The sequence below is a fragment of the Lathamus discolor genome, chromosome Z (genome assembly GCF_037157495.1).
Source record: "Lathamus discolor isolate bLatDis1 chromosome Z, bLatDis1.hap1, whole genome shotgun sequence".
Classification (NCBI taxonomy): domain Eukaryota; kingdom Metazoa; phylum Chordata; class Aves; order Psittaciformes; family Psittacidae; genus Lathamus; species Lathamus discolor.
The window spans coordinates 85,140,043-85,157,874 of record NC_088909.1 but is presented as its reverse complement, the minus strand read 5'-3'; the positions used below and the strand labels follow the sequence as shown (position 1 = coordinate 85,157,874).

Sequence of the window (17,832 nt, the reverse complement as noted above, 5' to 3'; positions counted from 1 at the left end):
ACAGAAACATGGTGGGATGGCTCCTATGACTGGGGTGTTGGAAATGGAAGGTTACAGGCTCTTTAGAAAAGGCAGGCCTGGCAGGCAGGGAGGGGGAGTTGCCCTTTATGTTAGGGATAGGCTGGAGAGTATGGAACTCTGTCTGGGGACAGGTGAGCAGTTTACAGAGAGTTTGTGGGTCAGGGTTAAAGGGAAAACAGCCATGGGAGACATTACTGTGGGGATCTGTTACAGACCGCCTGATCAAGGAGAACCTGTGGATGAAGCACTCTACAGACAGATAGGAAAAGCCTCACGCTCGCAGGCCCTTGTTCTCATGGGGGATTTCAACCACCCTGACATCCCTTGGAACGATGGCACTGCACGGCACAAGCAATCCAGGAGGTTCCTCGATTGTGTGGAAGACAACTTCCTTCTGCAAGTAATAGAGGAGCCGACAAGGAGAGGTGCCATGCTTGACCTTGTGCTCACCAACAGGGAAGGGCTTGTTGAGAATGTGGTACTCCAGGGCAGCCTGGGATGCAGCGATCACGAGATGGTCGAATTTGAGATCCCCAGGAGAGTGAGAAGAGCGTGCAGCAAGCTCACTGCCCTGGACTTCAAAAGAGCAGACTTTGGCCTCTTCAGGAGCCTGCTCAGTAAGGTTCCATGGGATATAGCCCTGGAGGGCAGGGGGGTCCAAGACTGTTGGTTGATATTCAAGAATCACCTGCTACAAGCTCGGGAGTGCTGCATCCCAACTAGAAGGAAGTGCAGCAGAAGGGCCAGGAGACATCCTTGGATGGATAAGGAGCTGCTGAGGAAAATTCAAAGGAAAAAAGAGGCTTATAAAAGCTGGAAACAAGGACAGGCAGCATGGGAAGAATACAGGGATGTTGTCCGGGAAGCTAGGGACCAGGTTAGGAAGGCTAAGGCCCAGTTAGAATTAAACCTAGCCAGGGATGTTAAGGATAACAGGAAGGGATTCTGCAGGTACGTAGCAAACAAAAAACAGACTAGGGACAACATAGGCCCCCTGAGGAAGCTCTCGGGAGAACTGGCTACACAGGATTTGGAGAAGGCTGAGGTTCTGAATGACTTCTTTGCCTCGGTCTTCACTGGCAAAGGCTCTGACTGCACCACCCAGGTCTTAGAAGGCAGACGCAGGGACTGTGAGAATGAAGACCTTGGGCCCACTGTAGGAGAGGATCTGGTTCGAGACCATCTTAAAAATCTGAACGCGCACAAGTCCATGGGACCTGATGGAATCCATCCGCGGGTCCTGAAGGAGCTGGCAACTGAAGTTGCTAAGCCACTGGCCATCATATTTGAAAAATCATGGCAGTCCGGTGAAGGTCCCGACGACTGGAAAAAGGGAAATATAACCCCCATTTTCAAGAAGGGGAAAATGGAAGACCCTGGGAACTACAGACCAGTCAGTCTCACCTCTGTGCCTGGTAAAATCTTGGAGCACATTCTCCTGGAAGGCATGCTAAGGCACATGAAAAAGAACAAGGTGCTTGGTGACAGCCAGCATGGCTTCACTAAGGGGAAATCCTGCCGGACCAATTTGATGGCCTTCTATGATGGGGCTACAGAACTGATGGACAGGGGTAGAGCAGTTGATGTCATCTACCTGGAACTGTGCAAAGCGTTTGACACTGTCCCTCATGACATCCTTGTCTCTAAATTGGAGGGACATCAATTTGATGGACGGACCACTCGGTGGATAAAGAACTGGCTGGATGGCCGCACACAAAGAGTTGTGGTCAATGGCTCAATGTCCAGCTGGAGACCAGTAACGAGTGGTGTCCCTCAGGGATCGGTGCTGGGACCAGTCTTGTTTTCATTGCTGACATGGACAGTGGGACTGAGTGCGCCTTCAGCAAGTTTGCCGATGACACCAAGGTGTGTGGTCCGGTTGATACGCTGGAGGGAAAGGATGCCATCCAGAGGGACCTCGACACGCTTGTGAGGTGGGCTGATGCCAACCTTATAAAGTTCAACCATGCCAAGTGCAAGGTCCTACACCTGGGTCAGAGCAATCCCAGGCACAGCTACAGGTTGGGCAGAGAAGAGATTCAGAGCGGCCCTGCAGAGAAGGACTTGGGGGTGTTGGTCAATGAGAAAATGAACATGAGCCGGCTGCAGTATGCGCTCACAGCCCAGAAAGCCAACCGTATCCTGGGCTGCATCAAAAGTAGCGTGACCAGCAGGTCGAAGGAGGTGATCCTGCCCCTCTACTCTGCTCTTGTGAGACCTCACCTGGAGTATTGTGTGCAGTTCTGGTGTCCTCAACATAAAAAGGACATGGAACTGCTGGAACAAGTCCAGAGGAGGGCCACGAGGATGATCAGGGGACTGGAGCACCTCCCGTATGAAGACAGGCTGAGAAAGTTGGGGCTGTTCAGCCTGGAGAAGAGAAGGCTGTGTAGGGATCTCCTAGCAGCATTCCAGTACCTGAAGGGGGCCTATAGGGATGCTGGGGAGGGACTCTTTGTCAGGGACTGTAGTGACAGGACAAGGGGTAATGGATTAAAACTTAAACAGGGGAAATTTAGATTGGATATAAGGAAGAAATTCTTTCCTGTTAGGGTGGTGAGACACTGGAATGGGTTGCCCAGGGGGGTTGTGAATGCTCCATCCCTGGCGGTGTTCAAGGCCAGGTTGGATAAAGCCTTGGGTGACATGGTTTAGTGTGAGGTGTCCCTGCCTGTGGCAGGGGGGTTGGAACTAGATGATCTTGAGGTCCTTTTCAACCCTAACTATTCTATGATTCGATTTCTTTGTTTATTGTGTTCTAAAACTGTGCAACAGACTGTGGTCTCCCTAATAATGATGGGTGACTGAGTAGTGTGAAATAGGAAAGCATTGTTTCTGTAAACCTGTAAAGAAGAGGGTAAGTAGGAAGGAAATAAAGAAAACTGAGCTTTAAAGCTGCCACATCTAACCCCAGGGTTTCATGGGCCGAACCACATGAGCTATGAAGCAGGAGCTGATACGCTACACAGGCAAATGCCTGGAGATTTTGCTATACTGGACAACACTGGTGTGCCTATACCTAACTTTCTGGGTGTGAAGCATCAAGCTCTTTAATTTCCTGTGGTCAGTGTAGTCCTCATCAAGCTTCATAGCATCTCATGGTCTGGTCTCTGTTGTCCTGTCACGGTCCTCTGTTGTGGGCCGTCTTCATCCACTGCCTCTCCTACCACCTTCTCCCCTACTCCAGACACACTGCCTTTCTTGCTGCAGCCAGACAGTGGATTCAGTGAGGTTAGTTAACAACCACTTATTTTCAGTCTTCCTTAGGTATAACAAAACAGTACTTAAAACATCAGATTAGATGATTATTGTGAAATGTCCACAGATTACAAGACTAGAACATTAAAACTTCCATGTGTCAGAGTTAGTGGTTATATATGGAAATGAACACTGCAATGCCACCTTACGGTCATTGGGAAAAAAAAGCAGAATTTGATCCCTTTACCTGTTTATTATTAGTAGTTTATTAATATGTACATTTAATATACATGCAATATACAGATAACATACCTATTATATACATTATAGTGTAGATTATTGATATTGTACAAGTATTGCGACCTTAATGGGTCCATAACATTTGGAGTCAACGTTGATGATCTAAAATCTATCTGGCTGATAGGCTGACAAATTACTTAAATTTTTAAAAATTACTATTATAGTAAGATTATTTTTAATCTCTTTGTGTATTTAAAGGAACATTGAACCTACAAGAAATATAATTTTTTCTTCAAAAAACTGACACTGCATTTTTAAATAACATAGATCAGATCTGATTTGTCCATAACGATGCATTGTTTCTGTCTATGCATAAGCTTAATGTGAGTGTACATACATATGTACATACAAAATGTGTATCCTAGCATACTTTCACTCTTTAAATCCTTGTGTACCAATTTGAATCTTGCATTTTTCCTGCTCACTTCAAGAGAAGAAAAAACCACAACTACCACATGGTGTCACTCAAGTCCCTGAAATGAGCAAAGTTTCCTTGGCCTGAAACTGCAGATAAGGTCATCTGCTTAAGAAACTGGAGAGTGAATACCTCTCTTGACTTCCTTTAAGGAAGTTTGCATTCTAAAGGAAAAGATTGAAACTGTTTGGAAAAGATACAGGGCTTAGGTCTACAGATCTGACCTCCCCAGGATGTCTGCATTGCAAAACAAAAGAATCCTGGATGGATTTTGCACCAGCACAGGTTTACCCAGCTGCTGGGGGAAGATGAGAGCTAAAGGGCACTCATAGGTGGTCCCAGCCCTACAGACAGGATGTGCCCAGTGTCCAGCCATATATGTGGAAATGAGATGCTGCTAAGCATGGGTTTTGGCCCCTTGAAATGGCAGTACATTCTCAGAAAGTTAACCCTTTATTTTACTAACAGTGATCCCCCTTAAGGATGTTATGCCCTCACAGAAGTCTGGTGTGGCCATTCTGTGGTTTGCTATTTTCTACCTGAACTGGGTTTTAGGCTTTTAATATAAGAGCAGTTCTTTTACACTGAATTTAATATTGTCAGGCAGTACAGAGAAACTCAGTTCTTTGCACTACAAGTACGTGACACGTGTCAAAGGTATGTTGAGGCATAACACATAAACAAGCCCCTGAAAAATATTACTTCCAAGCATCTGAGAAAGGTCGAATACAGGAATGTTTATATATTTTTATGCACACACCCCCTGCCCCCAGATGAACAGGCCAATCCTTTTAATTAGATTGTACAGAAGTCCCAGAGAATATTAGAATTTTACTCTGATTTGACTTCTTCCCTTCCCCTCCACCCTTAGGGTTTGTTAGATTATGTGCTGGTCCCATTACTTTGTGTTTCTAATAACAGATGTAGGAAATAGGAGAAATGATAACGGTACCATTGTTACAGGAAGAATACCTGCTTCACAATACAATCTGCCCTCACCACCACCTCCACCAGGAAATACTCTTCAGATGGAAGACATGGTAAGTGTGTAGCTGCAACAGAACTATATTTGCTAGTGACAAAATCTAACTTCTTCAGTTGGAACATTACGAATAGGAGCCCAGGAATGCAAGGAATTTGAAAACAGTCTAAATGTGAAAAGAAACCTATGAGTATGTTCAGACTGTATTGTATAAATGGAGTGATTGGGGCACAGCGGCTGTCGTTTGCTATTCTTTTGTTACGCTCTGCTTTTTATTTTATTGAAAATATATAAAACTAATGAAGGCAAGGTCACTATAATAAGTAGAATTTGCTCTTTAAAATTCTTGAAAGAAGATGTTAAAAATTTTGGTTGGGGTTTTTTTGGTGTTTTGTGTTGTGGGTTGTTTTCCTTCAAAAAAAACCCAAAAAAAGCTTAATATAATAACCTGAAAAGAAGAAAAACTGGCTGACTTGAAGCTTTATTTTAAGTATAACATACATAGGCACTCAGAGAACTCAGCTTATTGTCCTGTCATGTCAGCTTAACAAGATCATTACCCAGTAGCTTGGATGTTTTGGACCTGCCCTGGAGTCATCCTGAACATATTGCCACCATAAAACAGTTTCAGACTAGAATACAGGTTAGAGCAGAGAAGATGCACTTGCCTCTTTCCTGATTTTTCTTTCTAATATTATTAAATGTTATTCACACTGTTTCCATATTTTTCAGGCAAGTATTTTTAAATTAGCCAAAAAACAGTGAAACTAGAGAAAATATCTGCAAAGAAGTTAGACTGAAAAGAGTAATTTGAATAGTCAAAAACTGACCGTCTAAAGAGTAAAATTATATTTTGTAGAAAGTTGTACTTCTTCTTTGTAAACTCTGGTTTCATTCACAGTTTTCTGCCCACCTGGGTCATGCAAGCACTTCTCAAACAAGGCTGGATTCGGATTCTCCAGTAATCATCACTAGCACAGCTGGAGGGTCTGGTGTAGCATCAACTCAAAAACTGGTAACATGCTAAAAGTAACTTTTTGGTTTCTAAGGCAGAATACTAGTTTGGGTATCATTATTTCACATTTTTCAGAGCAACGCAAGTATGTAGTTGAGGAAACTGCATATGTAGCTGGGTTTACATAGCTGTGTGAAGACACTACCTTGAAAATGTTCATTAATGTTACAGAAACCTGTTTATGTTAGGAGCAATTCTAAATGATTTTTGCAGTGGGGAGGGGAGGTGTGCATGCACACCTACATATAGCACAAGAACAAATTAGTGCTTTGCTTGATACCATTTTGCTACAGAAAGAGTATGCTTTGCTTTAGTATCATGCTCTTTGGAATATCTTTCTCATTCTCTGTTCCATATTTGTTGCCGAACTGTCTTTTTTATTTTGTACATTATCTTCTCCATTGCCTTCCTTTCTTTTTCCCATCTGATACACTTTGCTACACGCTGTCAGAGAAAGATGCAACATTTTACTGCTTGGAAGCTGTTCTGTGTCTGCTGTGTCACTGCTAGAAAGTCTGTCCAGGATGGTGGAAGTGCCTGCAGCTGTCAATTGAGTATGCAGCCAGTGAGCAAACCTATGCTATCCATACTGTTTGAGTTTTATCAAATTAGCCTTACTTCCCTCAGGACAGCTTAAAACGCTATCATACTTAAGGTGGAAAAAGATGGAGTAAACCAGGTTGTGACTAGGTGGAGCAAATTCAGTCCTGTATAACATAACTGACTTACTTGCAACTTCCTATGTTCTGTTTAGGCATGTAACTGATAAAACTAAGCAGACATATTACAGCATTGCAAACATGTTTAGATTTTTACCAACCAATACTTCATTTATTTCTAGCCCATGGCAAAAGTAATAACATCTGCTCAACAGAAAGCAGGAAGAACAATCACCGCTCGAATCACGGGTCGAGCTGATATGGGACAAAAAGCCAGAATCTGTGGTAGTTTAGCAGTGATGGGAGTTGCTCCGCCCATTAGTTCAGTCATTGTTGAAAAACATCACCCAGTCACTCAGGTAAGTCAGAATTATGCTTGTAACAGTGGCCTTAATACCTCACACCTGGTAGTAGTTTAAAGAAAAATAACCATTTTAAAGTGGTATTAGACAAAGCTTAGGCTGGAGGCCTGTTCAAAGTAATAAACAGTGCTATCTTTGGTCTGGGTAGAAGGCACAGGTGAATAGAGGAAGTCAGTATTGCCATTTTAATGTATTTGTTTTGTTTCTATAGTAATTATTTCACAGTAGCAGCATTGGCTGTCTCTTTCTTGCCCAGCTCTTCCATGAGTCTTCCTCTTTGTAGAAGTGGTCAGCTGGTACAGCAGTGTTTGGTGTCATCACCATGCAACTACACTTTAAAGACAAGCTTCGTGGTGTATGGCAGGAAGAGTGACTGAACCAGAGGTGGCAGAGATATAGATTAGTCTGACAGGCTATAGATCAGGCTAAGTGTACTGGGGGAGGGGAAATTAAACCCGTTGTCCAGAGGCAATCGGATTCATCAAGCCTGCTGCTTGTTGTGTTTTGAGTCCTACTCTGCCTATTTATCCTGAAGAAAACACTGAAATAAGTGCATTAATAGGATATGAGATCAGCGTACAGGAAGATTGTAAACAGTGGCCTGTATGACCTGGCAATCACAACACTTTTAGACCAATCTAAGCAGAAAATGTTTTCAACTGGAGGTATATGAAACAGTTGACTGTTTTTTATATATTTTAACCTGCAAAGTAGGATCTTAGTTTTCTGTGTTATCTGAAAGTCCAGTTTCTCTTCAGCAATACTGCCAGAAGAAGCAGATTTACATCAGGTCCCTTAATATGAGCTGGAGTCACTGGTAACTGTGAGAGGAATATTCTGTTTTCGCTCATTTCCCTAGTAAATCAGGGCCCTGTAACAGACTGCATATAGTTTTCAAGAAGTTGGGCTCCTAAGCAGAAATTCATATTTAAATGTTATGCCCTTAGGGGTTAGAGGTTTGGTGTGAGAATTCTTTCACTAGGAACAATTTCCGAATTCAAACAGTGTGACTAGTGTGACGAGTGAAGTACCTGAACTGCTGTACCAAAAACTGACTTCTAAAAATGTAACAAATGTGACAGTCCCAGAGAGATATTCCATGTGGTCTTTCTGCAAAGAAATGCCTAAGTGGAGGTCAATCAGATTGAAGTATTTCTCTTGAATTATTTTGACAAGGGGAGAGAGTTTACCTTGATTAAAAGCAGAATTACTGCTGTTTATTGCAGTAAGGTAGTTAGCTTTTTGGGGGGAGAAAATTTATTGTTAAATAAATGCAAACCTTTTCCTTTCAGAGACCAGAGACCTTTCAGAGACTTCCTCATAGCAAATACTGAACTTCAAAAGGAAAGTTGGCATAATTAAATTAGCACTACAGAGGAAAATTCTGAACAATTTGGTAAAAAACCAAACCAATCAACTTTGAAATAAGATTGAAGTGATAAAAGCTCAGGCACTTAGTTAACTGAATGTTTAGCATTTTATTAGCATTTTATATTCTAAAAAGTATATTACAGATGAGGAAGAAAAAGATTACTCATTAAGTGTATTTCAGTTTGCTGCATTGTGAATCTTTCTGTTTGAACTACAGCTCACTTAGAGCTATTATAAGGTGGAATTCTTTGTACTGTTAAATGTTTTGATGTATGTGATTACTTTTCAGCAAACCATATCTCAAGCCACTGCTGCTAAATATCCTCGAACTGTGCTCCATTCTTCTGGCTCAACCACTGTGATACCTGTGGGACAAGTTGGGCAAATGCTTCAGGGCCAAACTCATACCAGTGTTCAGTCAATAAAAGTTGTTGACTGAGTAACTTTCTCACTGGTGGGGGTTTTTATCAAGGTACAATTTAAACCTCTTTCCAGTCTTTTCAGATCTGATGTATCAAGGCCTGAAATATGCATCATGTTTTTATCCTTTTCTAAAAAATACTTTTTAAAGTAAAAGTGCTTTTACAGTAAGCATCTGGAGGGGATAAAAGAACTTGAAATGTTGTTCTACCTCCAAACTATTTGAGAACTTTTATTGAGATAAACAGTTTCTATTTAAGGTATCTTTTGCACACTTTTAAATAAAGGATAAATGTTTTTTTTTGTCTGAATCTCTGTTCAGTCCTAATGTTACTAACATATATTTTGAAGTGAAAATTAAATTTATTTTTCTTACACATGCTTTTTTTAGTTGCCAGTGCAACTAAGTGTAGTTGATGTGCATTTTAATGATATCCTACAACAGCATACTTAAATGAAGGTGGTATACTTCATATCCAGGGTGCAACTTAGGCCAGGTGAGATACCAAGTCCATCAGACTAATAAACATTCCCATTTTCCAAGCTAATGTGTCAGAACTTGATGCATACTTGTCAGGATCTAAGAATTTCTGATCTGAGATCTCTAATACCAGTCTGTGCTTCATATTCTGTGATGCTCTGCAGCTACATCAAAACAGGCTGCACACAGGAGGGCAGTTAGGCGTAACATTTCAGACTAAGACACAAATTGTGATCTTTTTAGTACAAACAGTAAGATTCAGTACAAAATATTGCTAGCTATATACACACAGACAAGGCAATTAAATTCTTCCATTACGTGATAAAACTAATGCTATTTCGTTAGAGAAGACTACAAAGAGAGACATGCTATATACTTTTTCAGATATGAAATATATTCAGTAAAGAGGGAACCTTTAAACATGTTCAGCAAGACACTACCAAGTCTTAATTCAAGACGTGAACAAGAAATAGGTAAATAATTTCTAGATGTATTAACTATTAAATATAAAATACTCTTTTTTGAGTATGTATTCAAGGTTATGCCATGATAGGCCATCCTCCCATGGATTTAAATATGATATTGTTGTGTATTTTCACTACATAAATTAAATTCTGAAGAAGGAAGACTTGTCCTAATCATAGCTCTATTTAAACAAGAGAAAAGCCCTCTTCTGACAGGAACACTATAATCCTAGCAAGACCTGAATCCCAAATGAGGCCAGGTGCCAGCCTATTTCTGGAAGTGTTGATTTATACACATAATTTTCACCTATTAATTTTATTCAGGTAGAAAACATCTCATTTACATATCATGTCAAACAAAATAGCTTAATTTGCAGTTCCAATACAGAATTAGTGTATCAATGTTATAAGCCAGGTGCAGAACCTCGGGGGGGGAAACAGAGGAGTGTGGTTCTTGCTTATCACTATAGTAATAGCCATTCACTCTTAATTCTTTAAATCCTTGTATAGCCAGCTTATGAGAGAACTAACCAATATTTCAGGAGTGCAAGTTCTTCTAGCTTGGAAAAAGTCATACAACTTCAAAATAGGTTTTTGTTTCCAGAAAAGATACTGTTTGTATTTGGAAGTCACCTTCTGTCTGGCATGTAAATCCATCAGATATGCCGTGTTTTACTGATGAACTCATGAAATAGCACATTTTCTCAAGTCCATGCCAGTGCTACTTGCAGCTCTGATGTTCTCTGTAAAGTAAGAGAAGTCACTTACTTGACATGCTCTGCATTTCACAAGGTCAGACTAACTTAACTAAGGACTAGGCAATCACATTCACTTGCAGTACAAAGGAGGGAAGCAAAGTTTCTTTGCCTTCCTTTAGAAATCACAAGTCTTGCTTAAATGCTCTTACTCAAGGAATGTCCACCCCGCCCCCCCGCCCCCCCCCCCGCCCCGGCCCAGGAAGAGCATAGTCCTAGAAAGGAAGGCTGTCCTCCAGCTCTGTCACAGTTACACCTTCCCAGCAGCAGGCGCCTCTGCACTGCGCTGCAGCCTGGCAGAGGACAGTGTAAGGTGGTCTCTAACAACTTACCAGCTAAAGGCTGAAATCCTGCTTCCACCAGATCCTCGTATATGTGCTTAACAGGATTCTGACGAGCCAGCAGCATACCATGTAACCAGATGAGCAACATTCTATTTCCATGTTCCTTGTAACTTTTTTTCCCTATGCAATACACAAAGCATTTTTCTGTTCCATATGCTGGGAACAGGATATTTTGTGCTTTTGTACTTAGAGTTCCAAGAGGTTTTAAAACCTACTGATTTAACTATTTCCTTTCTCGCCCAGAAGGAAAATGATGACTGAGGATTACAAAGTTGTAAAAACAAACAAATTACAGTTTTTTTCTAAGGCTACAGTAAAGGGAGGGAAAAGCTAATATATCTTAATATGATTTTTTCCTTTCATTTTTCCTGAAAGTGTGGAGTATATTGTGGAGTAGTAGTAAGCAAGTACAATGCATGCTGTACAAGTATGGCTTTCCCAGCACTTGAGGGGCCTGAAACCAAAAAGTGCTGGTTTATGGCAGCTCTCAAGACAGGGCATGAACAAGGTCTTCTGTGTCACAAGGTTTTTTCCCAGGTCCTCACTTGCAGCATGACCTGCAAGACCCTTCCATGCCACTCACTGTTTCTGGTTTTGATTTCTAAAGATGAGGATTCCTTCAGGTGAAGAGGGAGAACAAAAGTGGCCTGTACTTCTACATCACCACCACCCAGGAACCAGGGACAAAGCTTGTACCCACTCACTGCTCTTTTGCATTATTTGAGTGAGAGCAGTATGGCTGTTGTGAATCTGATACTCATGTAGTTTAAAAAGCCACTCTGCTTTGTGGTTTTTATAGCTTACCTATTCTGTCTGACCATTCAGATATTGTTACCTGTCCATTGTTCTTCAATAGCTCTAATTTGTTCACCCGTGAACTTCCAGAACAGGGCCAGTTTTTTCCATTCCTGGGGGTTTAACTGGTTATATGCTAGATTCCAAAGGGAAGAACGGATCTGCTTGGTCTGTGTACTATGATCTTGTTTGAAGGACAAGCTGAAGTCTGGGCCATCATCACTGTGAACTAGATGTTCCTGAAGGAGAAAGCAGATGATAAATGTTGTAATGAAGCTGGGAACTTCACTTAGAGAGCAGTGAACATGATGTCCTCTACAGCCACAAGTCGTTGCTGACAAGTGATTTGTTCAGTGCAGGTAAAGGAGCTGTGTTTGGCTAGTCAAGCTGTTCGGAAGATGTGTCAGCGTGGATGATGTTATTACAGCCTAAGTAATATAACGGAAATGAATCCCGCTGTGTCTGTTGCTATGTCATATTAAGTTATATTCAAAATAAACCACTTCCTTTCTCTGGCACTTGTTACACGATAGCAAGTAACAGCAAGTCCTGTGCCAGTACTGCTGTGCTCATTGGCTCTGTCTACTTCATATGCCATGTTTTGAACATGGTTGGGTTTCAAGCGCAGCTCTTAGTCTTTTTTCTTGCTTCTAGAAGTATTGACTTCTTGAGAAGAGGCTAGGCACCATCAGCATGATGCTGCTCAGACTGTTCTGCCTCTGCCCATTAGCTCAGCTCGACTGAAGTGGGGTCTACCAGGTCATGTGGTGACAGCATGAAGCCATTGGGTTTAGTGTGTGGAGCCCCATTCAGCAAAGTGTCCAAGCACTGGTAAGCACATGTGGTTTGAAACTGGATCTAGTTTTATTGCCGGCATAAGCAAAATTAGATAGAAAACAAAACCACAAGCACCCTCCAAATGAAAAGTGGTGTTGCTACCATATGCATGATACAGGAGTGAAGGGATTGCTTCTTGTTTGGGCATCTCTGCAAAAGCGACATTTAAAACCTAGCAGTGATTTCAGCCTTAGCTGAGCAGTGCCCAGTGGAAAGCCTCTTTCCTAGTGTAGGTAAGCTCAAACTACTTTTGTATTTCTTTTAGTTTACATGCTTGTATTTCTTTTAGTTTACATGCTAGTCTTGTTTCAGATCAGTCTCCAAAGTGAAAAATGTCTTCAGGAAGTTGGTATGGGATTACAGAGCGGCTACTAAGCGAAAAAGGAAATGGCAGCACGCCATATTTTAAAGTGCTAAGCATGAAATACTCCATTCCAGATAAAATTCAGAAAAATACCACAGGGTTGTTTACTAACCTTATGAGAATCTTGCAAGAAAAAAATAATCTTAGTTCAGTAACTAAGCTTTTTCATGTATGTTTGATTCCATTTTTCTAGTGCAGACTTTATTGCATGCTTCCCTATACATGCAAGGTGAGGGTCAGGGCATTCTACCAGGCAGCTTCAGGCTCTCCCTGGTTCAGAGAGGGTTTGGAAAACCTCTGAGGTTTAGAAAAACAAAACCAGCAAAAAACCTACAGGCAAACAAACAGAAAAAAGGGCAAATGGAGAGAACAAGGCACTCCCACACATTAGTATCTTGTGCACTTCCTCACAGCAACGTGACATTTCCTTTTGTAACTAATGCCTTGTCACAGATGGTAACTCAGCTCAGTGTAACAAAAAGTTCTCAAAATAATGGTTCAAAACACTCTAGTTTCTTATATGGTAAAGCCACCTGAGCGACATCATATTCCGAACACTTTTGTTTCTGTTCCCAACACCTGTGGAGCTCTTGAGGAAGACCATCTGCTTGGGCAACTCCTCAGGCAATTCAGTAAACAGTGCTGAGAGGAGCATTAAGGGCTCACTGCTGTCAGACTTGTCATGTCTTCTTTGGTGAGAGATTACTTCTAACTCCCCTTTTAAGCCAAAAGAAACAATCACGTACCTGACAACTCCAGCTGAACTGGTGCAAATCAAATATGCACAACACAAGGAGTTCATGGATGTGGTTTTCATTATAATTAATCTAGATTGGTGATTTACCAGCACAATGGCCTGTAACATGAAGTATCACAGATTTGGGCACATAGGGATGAAGTGGGGTAGTAAAAATGGCTAATTCATGTGCTGGCACTCGCCCAGGATCCATATGCTTATACCACCCAAGTGTGGGAAGCACTTGGCTAACCTGGTACAACAAACACTCCCTGGCAGTAAGAAGGAGTGATAATGAAGTTAGATATTTGTGTGGCAGCTCAGCAATAAAGCACAAGAGCTGACAGTTAAGTGCATTCCTTTCGCTAGTCCTTTTGCGCTGGTTTGCTAGCTCTAGAGCTCACAGATTTACTTGCTTGACATTAGATAAATTGTGTCAGCATCTTCTTTCTTGCAGGTTTTAGGGTGGGTACTACAGGAGATGTCTTATACTGCTTCACCAGGACCTGTCTCCAAACAAAAGGAGAAGCTGAGAAAGCTTAGGGCTTTTAAACTGTATTGTGTCAAAATCATGACATGGAGCCCACAGAAACCAATTTATCAAGACCAGTCTTGCAGCTTGCCAAAAGGAATCACCTCAGGCAAAAGGTGCTTCATGATCAGAATCGGCTGTACTGCCTTAGTGTTCTCCTCAGTGTAATGAAAAGCGTCTCTTACCTGTTTCATGGCATAATACCTTTCTGCTTTAATGATCATATCTACAATGAGAGCATGATTGCTCCTGGATGCCACAGCTAGTGCAGTTTTTCCATGCTGAAAGCAGAAACAGTGAATCAGAACATTATCTCTTATATTTAGGATAAGTATATGATAGAAAAAACAGGAGGTTTGATTACAGAGCCATATCCCTTCTCCTCAAGAAAATGTATTGCTACAGTTTTATGGCTTCAGGGTAGCTACTGTCAAAGTTCTGTGCTTTGCAGGAACTGTATCCCCTGGCCCAGAGTGGTCAATATTTTCCTGCATTGAACTACCCCTACAGAATTTCTGTTGAGGTACAGCTGCTCTCAGAAACGTTCTGCACTCAGACTGCTGTGTACTTCATACCAGCTTGTGGCTCCCCAGTCACTGCTTCCAAGTGCCTGCTGCAAGCCCAGGCACCTACAGGCTGAGAATACTACACACGGAGTCTGTTCCCATGTTATGATTAGACTTGCATTTCAGATGGGTAGGCTAGCAAGGTTGGAAACCTCCAGCTTTTAGGGCAAACCTGTCTTGTTTCAGATGGTAAGAGAAACTGGCTTACAGACTCATAGAATCATAAAATAGTTAGGGCTGGAAAGGACCTTAAGATCATCAAGTTCCAACCCCCCTGCCATGGGCAGGGACACCTCACACTAAACCATCCCACCCAAGGCTCTGTCCAATCCGGCCTTGAACACTGCCAGGGATGGAGCATTCACAACTTCCTTAGGGAGCCCAGTCGAGTGCCTCCCCACCCTGACAGTAAAGAACTTCCTCCTTATATCCAATCTAAACTTCCCCTGTTTAAGTTTTAACCCATTACCCCTTGTCCTACCACTACAGTCCCTAATGAAGAGTCCCTCTCCAGCATCCCTACAGGCCCCATCAGATACTGGAAGGCTGCTATGAGGTCTCCACGCAGCCTTCTCTTCTCCAGGCTGAACAGCCCCAACTTTCTTAGCCTGTCTTCATACAGGAGGTGCTCCAGTCCCCTGATCATCCTCGTGGCCCTCCTCTGGACTTGTTCCAGCAGTTCCATGTCCTTTTTATGTTGAGGACACCAGAACTGCACACAATACTCCAGGTGAGGTCTCACAAGAGCAGAGCAGAGGGGCAGGATCACCTCCTTTGACCTGCTGGTCACGCTCCTTTTGATGCAGCCCAGGATACGGTTGGCTTTCTGGGCTGCGAGCACACACTGCAGCCGGCTCATGTTCATTTTCTCATCGACCAGCACCCCCAAGTCCTTCTCTACAGGGCTGCTCTGAATCTCTTCTCTGCCCAGTCTGTAGCTGTGCCTGGGATTGCTCCGACCCAGGTGTAGGACCTTGCACTTATCATGGTTGAACTTCATAAGGTTGGCATCAGCCCACCTCACAAATGTGTCAGGGTCCCTCTGGATGGCATCCCTTCCCTCCAGCGTATCAACCGGACCACACAGCTTGGTGCCATCGGCAGAAAGAGTCCTTAGATCTCCAGAGCATGTCATGCATCTGCATGAGTCATGAGCTTTTATGGCTCAGGAAAGGCTCCCTTTGGAGCTCTTCCTTCCTCCCTCCCATCTGCAGAGATAACAGTTATTGGTTGTCATTGATAGTGCAGAGATTTGTGCACACAGTCTGGTGTGCAAGACTGCTGATGATAAATATGTTGAACAAGAACCGTCCCAAGACCAGTGCCTGAGGGACGCCACTGGTTACTGGTCTCCAGCTGGACATTGAGCCATTGACCACAACTCTTTGTGTGTGGCCATCCAGCCAGTTCTTTATCCACCGAGTGGTCCATCCATCAAATTGATGTCTCTCCAATTTAGAGACAAGGATGTCATGTGGGACAGTGTCGAACGCTTTACACCAGTCCAGGTAAACGACATTAACTGCTCTACCCCTGTCCATCAGTTCCCCAGCTTCATAGAAGGAATGAAAAGTGTGGGAATTCTGTTCTTGTGACAACTGAAGTGAGGACACTGAATGTTTCAGGAAACAGATGTTTTTCAAGTAGTACAGGCAGTCAAAGGAATTAAAAGCCATTGCTTTAATTCTAGATGCAGCTGCCCACTTCTCTCTGCAATTGTCTTTTTTCAGTGAATTTGCACTAGTGGGACTGCCTCAGATTTAAGCATTCCGGTTATTCTCCTCATATCAAGTGATAGGCATTTTAGAAAATTAGACCTAAAAGAAGCCAAGCCCTTAATTAACAGGTTCAGTAAGTAAATTATGAGGCATTTCATCTTTGTAGCAATTACAAGGTTCCCTTTTGAGTTCTAGCTCCAGGCTTTGCTCAAGATCATTCTAATTAGCCTGTTTTTAGAAAAGCATCACATTGGAATCCAAAGAATTTACCTTTCATAAAATTTTTATAGCACAGACAAACTTTGTATGTGAAGAGTCCAGAGACCACAAGAGCACTTTGGGACCGAGCCCTGGAAAGTCCTCTGCACAGGGCGGTGAAGGGGATGGGAAGAGGGGTTGTTTCTGGCCTCCTGTGCTAGTGCAGACACTGCTGGCATTCTACTGCACACATGGCATGGCAGTCTTGCACACCAGATTGTGTGCATAAGTCTCTGCACTATCAATGACAACCAACAACCATTATCTCTGCAGATGGGAGGGAGGAAGGAAGAGCTCCCAAGGGAGCATTTCCTGAGCCATAACAGCTCATGACTCATGCAGATGCATGACATGCTCTGGAGATCTGAGAACTCTTGCTGCCAGGGCATGCAGGCCAGGAAAACTGTGCAATTTGAAGCTGGCTCCACTTTTCCTGCCTGCTGTTCAGTGGGGATGGGAACATTTTTGGCACCTCAGCAGCAATTTGGTTCAAAGAGAGCTGAACTTTCAAATGTTCCCAGTGGTGGCATGGCCTCAGGGGTCAACCAGCAAATGGGTGAGGGACAACCTACTCATAGAAATAAAACCGGAGCAGAAAGATGACAGAACTTGTGCTGGCTCAGAACCACCTTCTCATGACATACGCTGAACAATGTCAGCTTGCTGTAATACTGAAGCACTACCCAGCCCAAAGGCTTGAGATGCTTAAGATCAAAACAGGCAGTAAGAAGTAATTTTATGTGCCTGCCTTTGGATATGACTAGGTGGAAACAATTTTCCCATGGCAAAGGCATTAACTAAAGTAGACAAGATTTCATTCTGGGTTAGCCCACATGAGAACTGCAGCTCTCCAGCTAGTGTAGGTACAACTCTTAATGGGAAGGCTTAACTGTTAAGGCATAACTGTTAAGGTTTAACAATGCAGCATGATAAACACCAAATCTGTCAATCCAGTTATACAGAAAATCAGTATAGTGCTAACAGTATAAGAAGGGGAAGCTCAGCCTTGCAATAATTTAGCAGAATTTGTAAAAGCTGTTATTTGGTACTTTGTCCCTTCAAAAGCATATTGGCAGAGGCTCTTTGGTTTGGCACTTCTTCCAGCCATTCCTGCCCCTGTCTTTCCAGGCTGAACATCAGCAACAGGTCTAAGCACCCACTTGAGCAGACCTGGGATGTCTTCTCAAGGACACAGCACCATCATTTCCCGGTGGCCCAGAGTGGTAAAGGGAAACTCGC

The 17,832-nt window shown here is 42.7% G+C and overlaps 2 protein-coding genes across 5 annotated transcripts in view; one reads left to right on the top strand and one right to left on the bottom strand.

The window, feature by feature from the left end:
- Positions 1 to 9,054, top strand: part of POC5 (POC5 centriolar protein) — a 30,275-nt gene extending 21,221 nt beyond the window's left edge. For 2 of the 3 annotated variants that reach the window (XM_065662147.1, XM_065662145.1), the window contains exons 8-11: positions 4,898 to 4,974; positions 5,818 to 5,931; positions 6,773 to 6,949; positions 8,613 to 9,054. In XM_065662147.1, the coding sequence (XP_065518219.1) occupies positions 4,898 to 4,974; positions 5,818 to 5,931; positions 6,773 to 6,949; positions 8,613 to 8,762 (518 nt within the window). In that variant the 3' untranslated portion in view covers positions 8,763 to 9,054. Of the gene's footprint in view, positions 1 to 4,897; positions 4,975 to 5,817; positions 5,932 to 6,772; positions 6,950 to 8,244 lie in introns of all 3 variants that reach the window. The other variant, XM_065662146.1, reaches the window with a different exon arrangement.
- The window catches only part of ANKDD1B (ankyrin repeat and death domain containing 1B), a 28,287-nt gene continuing 18,865 nt past the window's right edge, over positions 8,411 to 17,832 (bottom strand). Inside the window, exons 12-15 of one of the 2 annotated variants that reach the window (XM_065662142.1) lie at positions 14,237 to 14,332; positions 11,623 to 11,821; positions 10,776 to 10,907; positions 8,411 to 10,431 (exon numbers count right to left, since the gene is read on the bottom strand). In XM_065662142.1, the coding sequence (XP_065518214.1) occupies positions 10,373 to 10,431; positions 10,776 to 10,907; positions 11,623 to 11,821; positions 14,237 to 14,332 (486 nt within the window). In that variant the 3' untranslated portion in view covers positions 8,411 to 10,372. Of the gene's footprint in view, positions 10,432 to 10,775; positions 10,908 to 11,591; positions 11,822 to 14,236; positions 14,333 to 17,832 lie in introns of those variants that run through there. The other variant, XM_065662144.1, reaches the window with a different exon arrangement.